Source organism: Castor canadensis, chromosome 7 (assembly GCF_047511655.1).
Source record: "Castor canadensis chromosome 7, mCasCan1.hap1v2, whole genome shotgun sequence".
Lineage (NCBI taxonomy): Eukaryota > Metazoa > Chordata > Mammalia > Rodentia > Castoridae > Castor > Castor canadensis.
Window position 1 is genome coordinate 29,417,194 of NC_133392.1, and position 13,212 is coordinate 29,430,405.

The 13,212-nt window shown below is 44.1% G+C and overlaps 1 protein-coding gene across 5 annotated transcripts in view; it reads left to right on the plus strand.

Moving 5' to 3' along the window:
• Window positions 1–12,622, plus strand: part of LOC109681483 (polycystin-2-like protein 1) — a 32,818-nt gene extending 20,196 nt beyond the window's left edge. For 2 of the 5 annotated variants that reach the window (XM_074078528.1, XM_074078531.1), the window contains 13 exons: window positions 2,141–2,268; window positions 2,658–2,911; window positions 4,335–4,559; window positions 4,725–4,953; window positions 5,608–5,778; window positions 5,944–6,125; window positions 6,418–6,538; window positions 7,362–7,460; window positions 7,650–7,771; window positions 9,022–9,148; window positions 9,896–10,014; window positions 10,260–10,378; window positions 11,773–12,622. In XM_074078528.1, coding sequence (XP_073934629.1) covers window positions 2,141–2,268; window positions 2,658–2,911; window positions 4,335–4,559; window positions 4,725–4,953; window positions 5,608–5,778; window positions 5,944–6,125; window positions 6,418–6,538; window positions 7,362–7,460; window positions 7,650–7,771; window positions 9,022–9,148; window positions 9,896–10,014; window positions 10,260–10,378; window positions 11,773–11,831 — 1,955 coding nt within the window. In that variant the 3' untranslated portion in view covers window positions 11,832–12,622. Of the gene's footprint in view, window positions 1–99; window positions 178–2,140; window positions 2,269–2,657; window positions 2,912–4,334; window positions 4,560–4,724; window positions 4,954–5,607; window positions 5,779–5,943; window positions 6,126–6,417; window positions 6,539–7,361; window positions 7,461–7,649; window positions 7,772–9,021; window positions 9,149–9,895; window positions 10,015–10,259; window positions 10,379–11,772 lie in introns of those variants that run through there. The other 3 variants (XM_074078532.1, XM_074078530.1, XM_074078529.1) reach the window with 3 other exon arrangements.
• Window positions 12,623–13,212: the final 590 nt, after the last annotated feature.

Below are 13,212 nucleotides of genomic sequence, written 5' to 3' on the forward strand. Positions count from 1 at the left end.
TGACTTACAAGTGAAGAAGAGAAAAGCTATAGTGATATACCACCTAGTGGCCATTCACAGAGCATAACAATTTGGTCCCATGTCATTATGTCATTAGGAGAGATGGGCTCCCAACAGACAAAAGTTCATTTTCCTGATCCAGAAAATTGCCCGTGTTTCTCCAGGAACTTAGGACAGGTAATTGCAGATATGAGTTAGAGAAAAGTAAATTCCTGTGTTGAACTTTATTCATAGGGTGGGATGGGGAAAGGTGAAGCCATAATGCTTCCATCTTTGCTATTTCTACTCTAGAGAAGTATGGGTTTCATAATCAGGGATCACTCATTGGTCCCCCTTTCCTTCAGGTCCATAGACAAGCTCCAACTCACCCAAAGTCACTTCCTTTCCAAACATGATCATGAAAGAAAACAAGGTCCAGGATCTGAAAAAGAAAATTCTTAAAGGGAATTGCATAAATATAAGAGGCTGGGAAACTCTACTTTAAAATTTTAAAACATAATTAGGGGCTTATAGAAAATAACAAGACTAATATAAATTATCTCTAGTCATATATTCTATACATTCCTATGTGCCTTCATAAATTTCGCCTAGATTTCCTAAAAATGAACATTCTATCCTGTTTGCTTCAACCCCTTTCTATATACACGCAGAGAGACCACCACCAGCAGTTTGAGAGTAAATTGAAGATAATGCTCCATTATTTCTAAACACCTTAATATGTAGTTTCTAAAACCAAAAATATTATTTTACCAGAGTCATGAAATTATCATCAACAATCCAGTATTATTATCTATCAATAGGCCTCTTTACAATCCTATCAGTTATTTCACTAATAGCTGTTATAACAAAAGAAAAAAATTATGATCCAGGATCCATTACAGGATTTCGTATTGCCTTTAATTTTATTTTTCTTCAGTTTCTTTTAATCTGGAAAAATTCCTTACCCTTTCTATCTTTCACATAGTCAAAAAATTTTGAGTAATAAAATAAATAATAAATTATAACCCACGGAGGGGGAGCCAAGAATCCATGAGTTCAAACTAACATACATAAGTGAATGGGGAAGAAGACAGAGCTCTTCTGAAAAGAATGCAAACTAGTACATGCAGAAGGAATAATGAGCTGAAAAAAATCAGCATTTGATAATCAAATTAGTAACAATCAGACAAAAGTCATTGATGGTGAAAGATTGATGAGTAACAGTTTATTTACATAGTGTCAAAATGTCTCCCTCCAAAATACATAATAATTATGTATTTACCTTGAAGAAAGAAACCTGGTGGACACCATCTTAACAAGGGATCAAAGTTAACTTTGGCCACAAGGAGAAAATCTGTACCTCCTGACATGATGCACTGGGAAGGACACAATATCACTTATATGGTACTCCTCCTCAAAATGCATAACCTGAATTTAATCATGAAGAAACATCAGAAAAACCTAAATTGAGGGACAATCTATGAAATAAGTAGTGTTTACTCATGAAATCCTCTCTTAAACCAGGAAGCTAGAGGTTCCCTTGACAGTTCTACATTAGGCACATGGGATTGTGTGTGTGTTAGGGGAGTTAGGAAGATCCTGTTACTTAGGGCTAAGGCCATGTCTTTTTTATCTGGAATGTAATGAGCTCCTTTCTCAAGAGACACCTGTGCCCACCAGGATGCCCTAGCCATGCCCACATGCCATACCTATTGCTACTCCCATGGCTACAGAGTCACTGATGCTAGAAAGGAAGCCACACCTCCATGGTAAGGTGTTTGGCCAGAGCCTCAGAGTACACTAGAATTTGCACATACAAATTCAAAGCACACACAAAAAAGTCTCTTGACTCTAGAGAGTAAGAACTATGAAGTTAAGCTGAATTAGAAGAAAAAAGTGAGATTTCAGAATGACAATGTCAAGATACAATTACCGAGAGGAGTGCAGTCTTTCTAGGTGACTTTGTAGCCTCACCTTCCCCAATGTATTTTTTTTGATTTCCCAGTGTCACCATGACCCTCTCCAGCCAACTGTACCAGGTAGTTCTGATGGGTCCCATCTAGGTGCATTTCTTACCACAGGGCAGTGGGCTTTCTTGTCTCCTCTGAGGAATGAAGATGGGAACTGTGGTAAGGACACAGTGTCTTGGGTTGTTTTATAGTGACCTATGGAATGACAAGCTCCAGTGCCTATTACTACACCAAAGTGATGTCTGAGCTCTTCTTGCATACCCCGTCTGATACAGGAGTCTCCTTCCAGGCCATCAGCAGCATGACAGATTTCTGGGATGTGAGTATGAGAGCTCCTCTACCCCTTTCCCTCTCAATGGCCTGAGACCAAACGTCAAAGGTCAGGAAGGTCAGACAGTAGATCAGGTCAAATGCCCAGAGATTAGATCAGTCTGGAAAAAGGCTGAGTCAAAGATCAAGTTGAATTAATGGATCAGGCTAGAGTTCAAGTGGAGGTGGATGTGGGGGTTGGGGTTCAAATCAAATCAGGAGCTAGACTAGAACTGGGAGTCAGAAGGAAGGCTAAATATCAAAATATATTTTAAATAGAGTTAGGTCAGGATCTAGGCAAAGTCCTTGAAGCTGGGGGCCAGGGAATGAGGGTGAAGGTCGTTTTTAGGATAGGGTCAGGAGGAGGCTGGGCCAGGCAAAACCCAGCTGGTGGTCCAGTTTGCCCAGGGTCCACTCCTGGACAATTTGTACTGGACCAAGTGGTACAACAACCAGAGCCTGGGCCATGGCTCCCACTCCTTCATCTACTACGAGAACCTGCTGTTGGGGCTTCCAAGGCTGCGGCAGCTGCGGGTGCGCAATGACTCCTGTGTGGTGCATGAGGACTTCCGTGAGGACATTTTGAGCTGCTATGATGTCTACTCTCCAGACAAAGAGGAGCAACTTCCTTTTGGGCGTCTCAATGGCACAGCGTGAGTGAACCTCCACCAAGGATGCAGGACTGTCCCTCTAAGTGTGACACCATCCCAAGTGTGGGGACCACAATCTTAAAAGCCTTTGAGTGAACACTTCAGGGCATTTGGTGGGCATCTCCCTGAGTCCCATCTGTGATTTTTTTGGGACCTTGATGTGTGTCATTCAGAAATGGAGGAGACAACTTGCAAACAGAGCCATAGCCTCTGAACCTCTGAACACACACAGGTAACAGTCTCACTTATCCCCACCTGCAGAAAGTCCCCCCAGAGAAGGCATTTCTGCCCAGAAATCTCTTGAGGGTGTGGAGAATGGATGAAGTTGACGCTGCCACAAAAATAATGAGCCGGGCCCCGGTGGCTCACGCTTGTAATCCTAGCTACTCAGGAGGCAGAGATCAGGAGGATCAGGGTTCGAAGCCAGCCTGGGCAAATAGTTTGTGAGACCCTATCTGGAAAAAACCCTTCACAAGAAAGGGCTGGCGGAGTGGCTCAAGTGTAAACCCTGAGTTCAATCCCCAGTACCACACACACACAAAAAAATTCACGGTTGTAGAGTCTGACCATTGGGATTGATGGCAGGAACAGCAACGGTCAAGGATGAATGAGAACTGAGGGTTTAAGAAAGGGAAGAGGGGCTGTAATCCCAGCTCTGTGGGAGGCTATAGGTGAAAGGAAGGATCACAGTTCAAGGTCCCCTGGGCAAAGAGCATGAAACCTTATCCAAAAAATAACTAACTAAAGCAAAAAAAAAAAAAAGACAGACTGGGGGCATGGTTCAAGTGGTAGCATGTCTGCCTAGTAAGCACAAGGCCCTGAGTTCAAACCCCAATATCACAAAAAACAAAGAAGAAAGAAAGAAAAGTAATAGAGTAGATAGGACAGGAAATTGAAGGACAATCAATTGAGGGAGAGGAAATAGGGTCCCAAGGTAGAAATTTAGGGGGGTAGAATAGAGAATCATGAGGTCGAGCAGCCAGTTGAACTGCGACAAGATGTGAAAGGATTCTTTCTGGACTTATGGCACGGGGCTTGGCTTTGACATCCATGTCTTGAGGGACATAGTGAAAAATGAGATTTACATTTGAGCTTCAGTACCATTACTATATAGTTGATTATCTTGGAAATCTCTGGGTTTTGATTTCTTCTTCTGCAAAATGTGGCTATTTTCCCTCCCTTCTCAAATGATTGTTAGTATCAAACAATATATGTGATATTATATATTTCACATATAGTACATATGATATATTTCACAATATACTATATGTGTATGTATCACAACATATGCATACATTTACATAAATATACATGAAGTGTGTGTATATATATTCAGGATGAATCATAATGTGTTGTCATTGCCTTAGGAGATGAGCGCTGCACTGGCTCAGACCTCTCTTTGCTCAGAGGGCTTTTTCTGCTGCAGATGGACATACCACTCACAGGACGAGCTAGGAGGCTCCTCCCACTGGGGCAGGCTCACAAGCTACAGCGGAGGTGGCTACTACCTGGACCTTCCAGAATCCCGACAGGCCAGCGCAGAGGCACTCCGGGACCTTCAGGAAGGGCTGTGGCTGGACAGGGGCACTCGGGTGGTCTTCATCGACTTTTCTGTCTACAACGCCAACATCAATCTTTTCTGTGTTCTGAGGTGGGCCCTCTTTCCTCACTGCATCCTTCCATCCGTGGTTCCTGGTTCCTGTCTGCTATGCTTATCTTTCTCTAAACTTGTACCCCATGGAGGGCATGGGGATGAGGGGTGGTGGGAGGAAATGCCCCGGTTCAGACCCCACTAGCCCTCTCCCCTCCCCCACAGACTGGTGGTGGAGTTCCCTGCTACAGGAGGTGCCATCCCATCCTGGCAAATCCGCACGGTGAAGCTGATCCGCTATGTCAGCAACTGGGACTTCTTCGTTGTTGGCTGTGAAGTCATCTTCTGTGTGTTCATCTTCTACTACGTGGTGGAGGAGATACTGGAGCTCCACAATCATCGGCTTCGCTACCTCAATAACATCTGGAACATACTGGACCTGGTGGTCATCTTGGTAAGGGAAGATATTTGGACTTGGGACATACTCGAGGGTGGAAGGGCCTCCACCTTGGTAGGGGCTCTGAGTTCTGCCCTTTGGAACCTCAAGCCCTCCTCTCCTTTGCTATCTAAGAGTCTGACACCCACCGCCCCCCCCTTTCCCTCTGGCTCAACCCTTGGGAAACCCTGCCTCCACATCTTTTTCCCTGTGATCCTGGCTCCACTCTCTTCTTTATGCACTTGATATTCTGCTTCTTTTTTGGCTTTTTCCTTTATGACCTGTATCCTTGGAAGCCCTGCATTTTCTCTTCTCTTCTATTCAAATATTCTGCCCCTTCATCTTCCTCTCCTTCCTATTAACAGGATGCATTCCTTTCCTGAGCAAGGCTTGGAAGTGGTGGGGTAGAGGGAAATCTTGTTTCTTGGCTCCAGTTCCCTATGGCCCTTTACAACCTATATATTTGCTACTTGTCCCAAAGCCTTCTCTTGACCTTTAGAACACTTAAGCTGCTCTCAGACATCCTTTCCAGTCCCATTTGAACCTCAGCTAGGTAGGCTGTTTCTTGCCCAATGGTCTTACCTACCTCTGCTCTCCCCTAGGATCTTATCCTTGAACCTCCCTTGAATTCCCCTTGAATTCTCTGATAGTCCTATGATCCCTGTGTGACAGCTTTCCATTGTGGCCATGGGCTTCCACATATTCCGAACCCTGGAGGTGAATCAGCTGTTGGGGAAGCTGTTGCAGCAGCCAAACACATATGCTGATTTCGAGTTCCTGGCCTTCTGGCAGACACAGTACAACAACATGAGTGCCGTCAACCTATTCTTTGCCTGGATCAAGGTATCTGAGACTCCCCCCACTGCCAGCTCTGCCTCAGGGCACTTACTTTCCCCTCCTCAATATGTGTTGCATTTTCATTGTCTGGAAAATATAGGTCCCTGGAGTGGACTTTTCAATGTTTTCACTTTTTCTCTTTTGCAACTTGGTTCATCATGACCCCTACAGATATTCAAGTACATCAGCTTCAACAAAACCATGACCCAGCTCTCCTCCACGCTAGCCCGATGTGCCAAGGACATCCTGGGGTTTGCCGTCATGTTCTTCATTGTCTTCTTCGCTTATGCCCAGCTTGGCTACCTGCTTTTCGGGACCCAAGTGGAAAACTTTAGCACTTTCATCAAGTGCATGTGTGTGTCCTGTTTCCACCCTTGGCCCCTCACCCTCCAGCTTCCTGGGTGCTATCTTCCCTGGGGAAGATAGCAGGAGGTGTGTGGGTGTGTCTGTGCTTGAAGTAACTGGGTGAGAGTCTGCAGAAACCCAAGTGTGTGTTCAAATAATTCACATACCTGCTCTCTCCATCAGATTGGGTCACAGGTGCAGTGAGGGATCTGTCTGTAATTAGGAAAGTGGGATAGGTGGTATGGATTGGGGGCCAGGGTTTGCCTAGGCTTAGAGTAAAGCCTGTATCTGTTCTCTCAGTTTCACTCAGTTCCGGATAATCCTTGGGGACTTTGACTACAATGCTATCGACAATGCTAACCGCATCCTAGGCCCTGTCTACTTTGTCACCTACATCTTCTTCGTCTTCTTTGTGCTCCTGGTGAGAATCCTTCTGAGGGTTGGCAACATGGAGGGTCACCAAGTATAGTTTTGACCCCTTGAATCTCCCACTCAGGATTATGATGGATTTCTCAACTGAAGGATGGGCAGTACATGGGGGCGGGGGGATTGCTGTTCTGAGTCTTCTGAGAGATGGCTGATGTGGTCAGAGTGGCAAGTGTGGTCAGGTGGTTAGCAGAGTATAAGGGAAACTGCAGACTCTTGTAAGAAAATCAGATGCCCATCCTCCAATGATAGAAACAGAGGGAAAAGTACTGCTTGAGAAATAGCTGCCTCTAGAAGCTTCAATGCCTATTCTCCAAGATACCTCTTTCTCTAGGATCTCTTGCTGATTTCTACTATTACCACTTGGTAGTTCTCTTTCTCTCTCTCCCAACCGGGAAACACTTGGGTTTTATTTTTATTAACATGGCCAGATGTTTATTTAATTTTATCAATTGATGGGAATGCTGGCATAAATTTGGGGTAGATGGTAAAGAAAGCACAATTGTACTTTTACCTTGAATAGTTCCTGGCTTCAGTGATTGGCAGGCCTTTGTGTGGAGGTCTGTGTCATATGTTGGGGTATCATGGTGGTCAGAAAGGTTATTGTAGCAACTAAGAATTAGGGATACCACGGAGCATGATCCATCCCTAACAGAATTGTCTAACAACTGTGCTCTGAGGTCTTTGAGAGGTAGACATGGGTAGGTTGCAGAGCTGAGGTTGAGAGCAGCATTTATGACTTGGACATGAGGATCAATGGGGTCAGCGCTCTTAGTGGGTCTGAGGGTGAGAACCCATGTTCTCATTATGTCCTCTAGAATATGTTCTTGGCCATCATCAATGACACATACTCAGAGGTCAAGGAGGAGTTGGCTGGACAGAAGGATGAGCTGCAACTTTCTGACCTCCTGAAACAGGTGATTACTAAGTCTCCTTTAGTGGCATATCTGCATCAGGCCTGCTTCCAAGGCTCTGTGTCATGTTCAGTTCTAGACTAGTATAAGAGCCTGGCATTCCTTGGAAGCCCGGCATCCTTTGGGTGGAGGTAGGGTCCAGGCATGATGAGGAGCCTGTGGGGACTGCTGCTTGTTTCCTTTCCCTTTCAGGGTTACAACAAGACCCTACTAATGCTGCGTCTGAGGAAGGAGCAGGTTTCAGATGTGCAGAAGGTCCTGCAGAGTGGAGAACAGGAGATCCAGTTTGAGGATCTCACCAATACCTTGAGAGGGTGAGCAACCAGAGATACAACCTTCTTTGATATGGTCTATAAGTTCTTGACTCAACTATATACCCTTTGTCTATAAGCCTTTGGCCTTGGTCTGTGAGCCTGTAACCTTGACTTGTAGGCTACAGACCTTGGCCCATAGGTCTCTGATCCTGACCTCCAAGATTGTGCCCCTTCTTTAACAATATCTTACCATAGTCTACAATATTCTGGACCTTGTCAAACAATGGTTAGAACTCATGTAAAAATATAATTACCCCATTATTATACAGAGTAGGGAACAACATAATTAAATGAGACAAAGTCTTTGTCCTGTAGGAGCTCATAGACATGAGAGACAAAATCACAGAATAAGTTCAACAACTGTTGAACTTACTGTGAAGAGAGGGGTAAAGAGAGTTACCAATTCTTTTTGAGCTGGAGGGGATGATGTCTGAATAGAGTTTTAGAGGATGAATAGCTTCCAAGTGGGCAAGCAGAAGACGACTATTGTAAGAAGAGATGAAAGCATGTACAGAGGCATAGAACTCTGAAACCAAGCAACATATATAACAAAAGTAGGTAGCTGAGCATTGCTAAGGCATCAAATAAAAAGTGAGTCATTGCAGGAGATGAGGACAGAGAAATGGCCAAGGACCGCATTGGGAAAGGCCTTGACTATCACCACTCTGTCCAAGGAATAGAGTGTCCAGAAGGGATTTTTAAACAAGAAAGGGGTATATTTAGACTTGCCTTCTGTTTTATTTTGCTTTGATTATTTGTCCAGGTCACCTTTGATTTGTGGACTCAAATGATCCTCTTGCCTCAGTCTCCCAAGTAGCTGGAAATACAGGCATCCACCACCATGCCTGGCCTACCACCATTAGACTTCCATTTAGAATGCTAATTACTCTAGTTGTATAATGGAGGATGGACATCAGGAGCAGGGAGTGAAGGGGAAGCTAGAGAGTGAGGGGGAGGTAGGTTATTTATAGGCAAAAAGATATTGCAATAATCCCAGCAAGAAATCAGGAGGTCATGAATCAAGTTAGCAAAAAGTTGGGACAGGAGAAAGAAATAGATTCAAGCAATTTCTGGGGGTTAGAATTGCTAGACTTTGAAGATCTTGGCTTTGCCATGTGATCTCTTCTTTCCCAGAAAGCAATACCCAGAGATCAAGACTCTTACCAGAGTCTAGTAAAAGGGTGAAGAGTTCACAGTTGAGCAGTCATGGTCGCAACAGGGCAGAAGTCATTTTAGCACGTTCTCCTCAGACTGGGCCATGCCGAGCATGAGAACACCGAGCTAACGGCTGCCTTCACCAAGTTTGATCAGGATGGGAATCGCATTCTGGATGAGAAGGAACAGGAACAAATGCGACAAGATCTGGAGGAGGAAAAGGTGAGCAGGAATGGTCGATGGGAAGGCAGTAAGGACACTGTTCCTCTGCCTTCATCCCCAACATATCCAAACACAACAGGACACCCTCTCATAGTTGGGCAGGAAAGCACTCTCCAAACTGATGCACATTGAATACCCTGGGGAGCCCTTTAAAGTCCTCATTCTCAGGCCACACATCCTAGACCAATTAGACCCGAAATTCTGGGAGTGGGGCCCACACATCAGTACTTTCTAAAATTTCCTAGGTGATTCCAGTGTATAGCCAAGGTTGAGAACCATTGCTCTAAAACATGATCTTAGGCAAAGGAGGCTAGTTGCTCAAGAATCCCTGACAGTTCCCTCTGAGGATTTGTCTTCTGTTCCTCTGCTGCTCCTACTATGCTTGCTCCATCCCTAATCCAGTGTAGACCAAAAAATTCAAGGGCAGGGTGACAGCATCCCAGAGAGAAAGTGCCAAGAATTCTGGTTTTGTCCCTCCTCTCTCAAAATGAATTGGATTCTAGTGAACATTTCATTAATCAAGGCTTCAAGGAGCATGTGTTTTGTTTCTTTGGGAAGTAATTCCCTTTCCAGAGGTTGGTCCAGCACCACCACTCTGACCCTATTGTTTCCAGAATCTGGGAGGGAATAAGAATAGCAAGAACTGGAACCCAAGGCTTGAGAGACAATTTAGAGCAGGTGATGAAATAGGTGCTGTTGACTTCTCAGAGTCATCTTCTCCTATCCAACTTCTGACTTCCTGATCAGGTGGTCCTCAGTGCTGAGATTGAGAACATGGGCCAGTCCATTGCACATAGCCCACCAGGAGAACTGGGCACAGAGGCTACCAAAGCAGGAGGCTGGGTTTCAGGAGAAGAATTCTACACGTATGTGCAGCCAGGGCCCAAGGACTGGCTATTTGTAATATTCTTTCTTGAGCTTCTTTCCACAACTTTCCAATTCCCTGTCCTAGACCAGAGAGAACTTTTGCTCCTCTGTGATTCTCCTTATAAGGTTGGACTTCAACTTTGTTCTTCCCATCCACACACTATTCTGTTATCCCTGCCCTGTAGACATCCAGTCCCCTACACACATATTTCTGCTCCTTTGGTATCTCTCAAATCCTGCACAGGCTCACAAAGAGAGTTCTGCAGCTGGAGACTGTTCTAGAAGGAGTATTATCCCAGATTGATGCTGTGGGCTCAAAGCTAAGAATGCTGGAGAGGGACAGCCGGTTCCTCCCCAGGAGTGGTGAGTGCTACATCATCTGGATCTTCTTAGTCCCCCACAGCTGAACTCTACCACGTTTTCTACTTAGTAAGGGTGAGGGGGAGAGAACATTTTTTAAAGATCTATGTTTTCAGGATCCTGGGGAGATATATTTACATTGGTCAGTGTATCAGTGGAGGTAGGGATGGAGGGAAGGTCTGGAAGGTAATTGCCTTGGCCTAAAGGCTGCCTTAGCCTCTAGGAGAGATCTGTGTCTTAGTCTGTTTGACTTGTTATAACAAACTATCATAGACAAGGAGGCTTATAAACAACAGAACATTCTTTCTCACAGTTTGGAAGGCTGGGAAATCTAAGATCAAGGTGCTATCAGACTTAGTAACTGGTGAAAGCCTGTTTGTTGGTTTACAGACAGCTGACTTCTTTGTTACAAGTTTCCCTCTTATGTGGAAACTACACCTATAAAATAAATGTACACATAAATACATATATGATCTCATACACACATATATATATGTGTATATATATATATATATATATATATATATATATAGAGAGAGAGAGAGAGAGAGAGAGAGAGAGAGAGAGAGAGAGGGAGAGAGAGAACATGATTGTATTAGCGGGTCTGTCTGAGGGACCGTCAGGAGAAGTAAAGAGGAAAGAGAATGTTAGAGAGTAAAAAATATTGGAACATTGCATCTGTGTAAGAAGAGAATATATCACAATGAACTGTAAGGTGAAGAATAATAGGGGAGCAGGGCGATTGAGGAAGGGTAAGTAATGGGGGTTGGTCTGATTAATGCACGATATAGATACATACATGTCTGAAATACCAAGACAACCTCCCCCTCCCTTGAACTATCAAAATACACTTTAAAAAGTGAAGAACAGGAAGGTAAAACAGGTCTTTTCTAGAAGTGGCTATCAGTGGGAGAGGGGGAACATAAGGAACAGGTGAAGGGGCAAATATGATGTATTTATATATATATATACATATATATTTGATAAAATATATATGATATATTTTGTATTCATGTATGAAAATAGAATAATGAGACCTGCTGAAATTGTTGTAAGGGAGTAGGGAAGATAAAGGAGAAGGTGAGTCTAATTAAGATATATTATAAGTACATATGTAAATGTCACAATGTATCCCTCCTGTATAACTATTATAGGCTAATTTTAAGAAGAACAAGGGAACTCTTTTTATAAGAGCCTGATCCCTTTCATGAGGGCTCCCTGACTTCTGACCTAATCCCTTACTAAGTGCCTTACCTCCTAATATCACCACATTGTGTGTTACATTTCAACACAATTCAGCCTATAGCAATCTAGGATCTCTAGAATCAGATCTAGAGAAAAACAGAGCAGGACCCAAAGTCCTCCTTCCAATAACCTATTCTTTTTTCTTCCAACAGGAGGAACAAGCTGTTTGGGAACAGCTGTGGCCAGCCCCAGCTGTAACTCAACCCACTAAGGAGTTCAAAGTGGGCAGGAGAGTGGTGGAGAAGGGGTCCTAAAGCAGACAGCAGGCTGCTTTCTTTCTGCCTCCCCAGCAGGTCCCATTATGGCTTTTGCAGTGTTCCAACCCACATATGGTCTTTGAGCCAATGTTTCTGTGTGTAGTTGGACATCATGCTTAGCCTTGTGACTTGATGTTTCTGTATGTAGCCACATAGCTCTGTGAAATAACATTTCTCACTGAGCTTCTAACTCCCTGTGCACTTAGTTCTGCTGTGGTAATAAAAAAATGTCAAGCACAAATAGGATAAAAGAAGAAAGGGTCATGATTCTCTCTAAGCACCTGGACAGCCATGATTTCTGAAAAAAGTAGAAGCCAAGAGAGTAGGCAGTGTCTAGATGTCTTCCTACTTGCCAGTAAATCTTACTCTTATCTTTTGTACATCTAGAAATATGCTCCTAGCATCCATTTCTTCTCCTCCTCCACAGAGTTTCATGCAAAATAGCAGGGGAAGCCTTAGAGGAGAGTATATTCTCATGGGATGAGATTCCAGCATTGCAGAGGAGTTAGAGTGACATCTTCTCAGAGCAAAGTCAACATAGGTTCCACTTGAGGACCTGACCTCCTGATATTCCACTGAACGATGAGAACTGAGGGGGCTGTAAACCAGGAAACAAATATGGAGCCTTAAGGCAAGAAAACGACCTCATTCTTTGGACTAATATGTGGTGGGCTCTGACTCTATTCTTCCATAGGATAATGCAGGTTTCCCAAGTGACTATTAATAAAACTCCTTCAGAAAATCAGGTCTTTGTGTTTTGCTTCTGGATTATAGAGGGAAAAATGAGGTTAGAACTGTGAGTCATCCATATGCTTGGGTTGGGGTGAATGTATACTGTCTTGGAGATACAGAATATGAGAAGTGAAACTGAAGGAACTAAGCTGGCTCGGAAATCCTGAAATAAGACCATCTGGTTCATAGGAATGTTTTGAAATGGTGGACACTATGATTACTCCATAAGGAAGAGCAGAGACAGGTGAGCTAGGGAGACTCAGTCCTTAGGGTGGAGAGAGTCAATTTAAGAGGCCTTGGGGGTAGCAGTATCTGTGTGTGTATGTGTGTGTGTGTGTGTGTGTGTCCTACACTGGGTTGGGGGCATAGCTCAAATGGCAGAGTGCCTGCCCAGCAAGTGGTAGAGCCTGAGTTCAACTCCCAGTACCATCAAAACCAAACCACTCCTATACCAAGATTTTGGGTGTCCAAGAGCCATTCCGAGACCTGCTATATATTTCCTCTTCCCTGTCAAGTGACTTTTATCCTCCCTCATTTTGCACCTTCCATTACTCACCAGTCACTTTGTCTCATCCAATCCCGTCACTCCTGTTCTTCCATCCC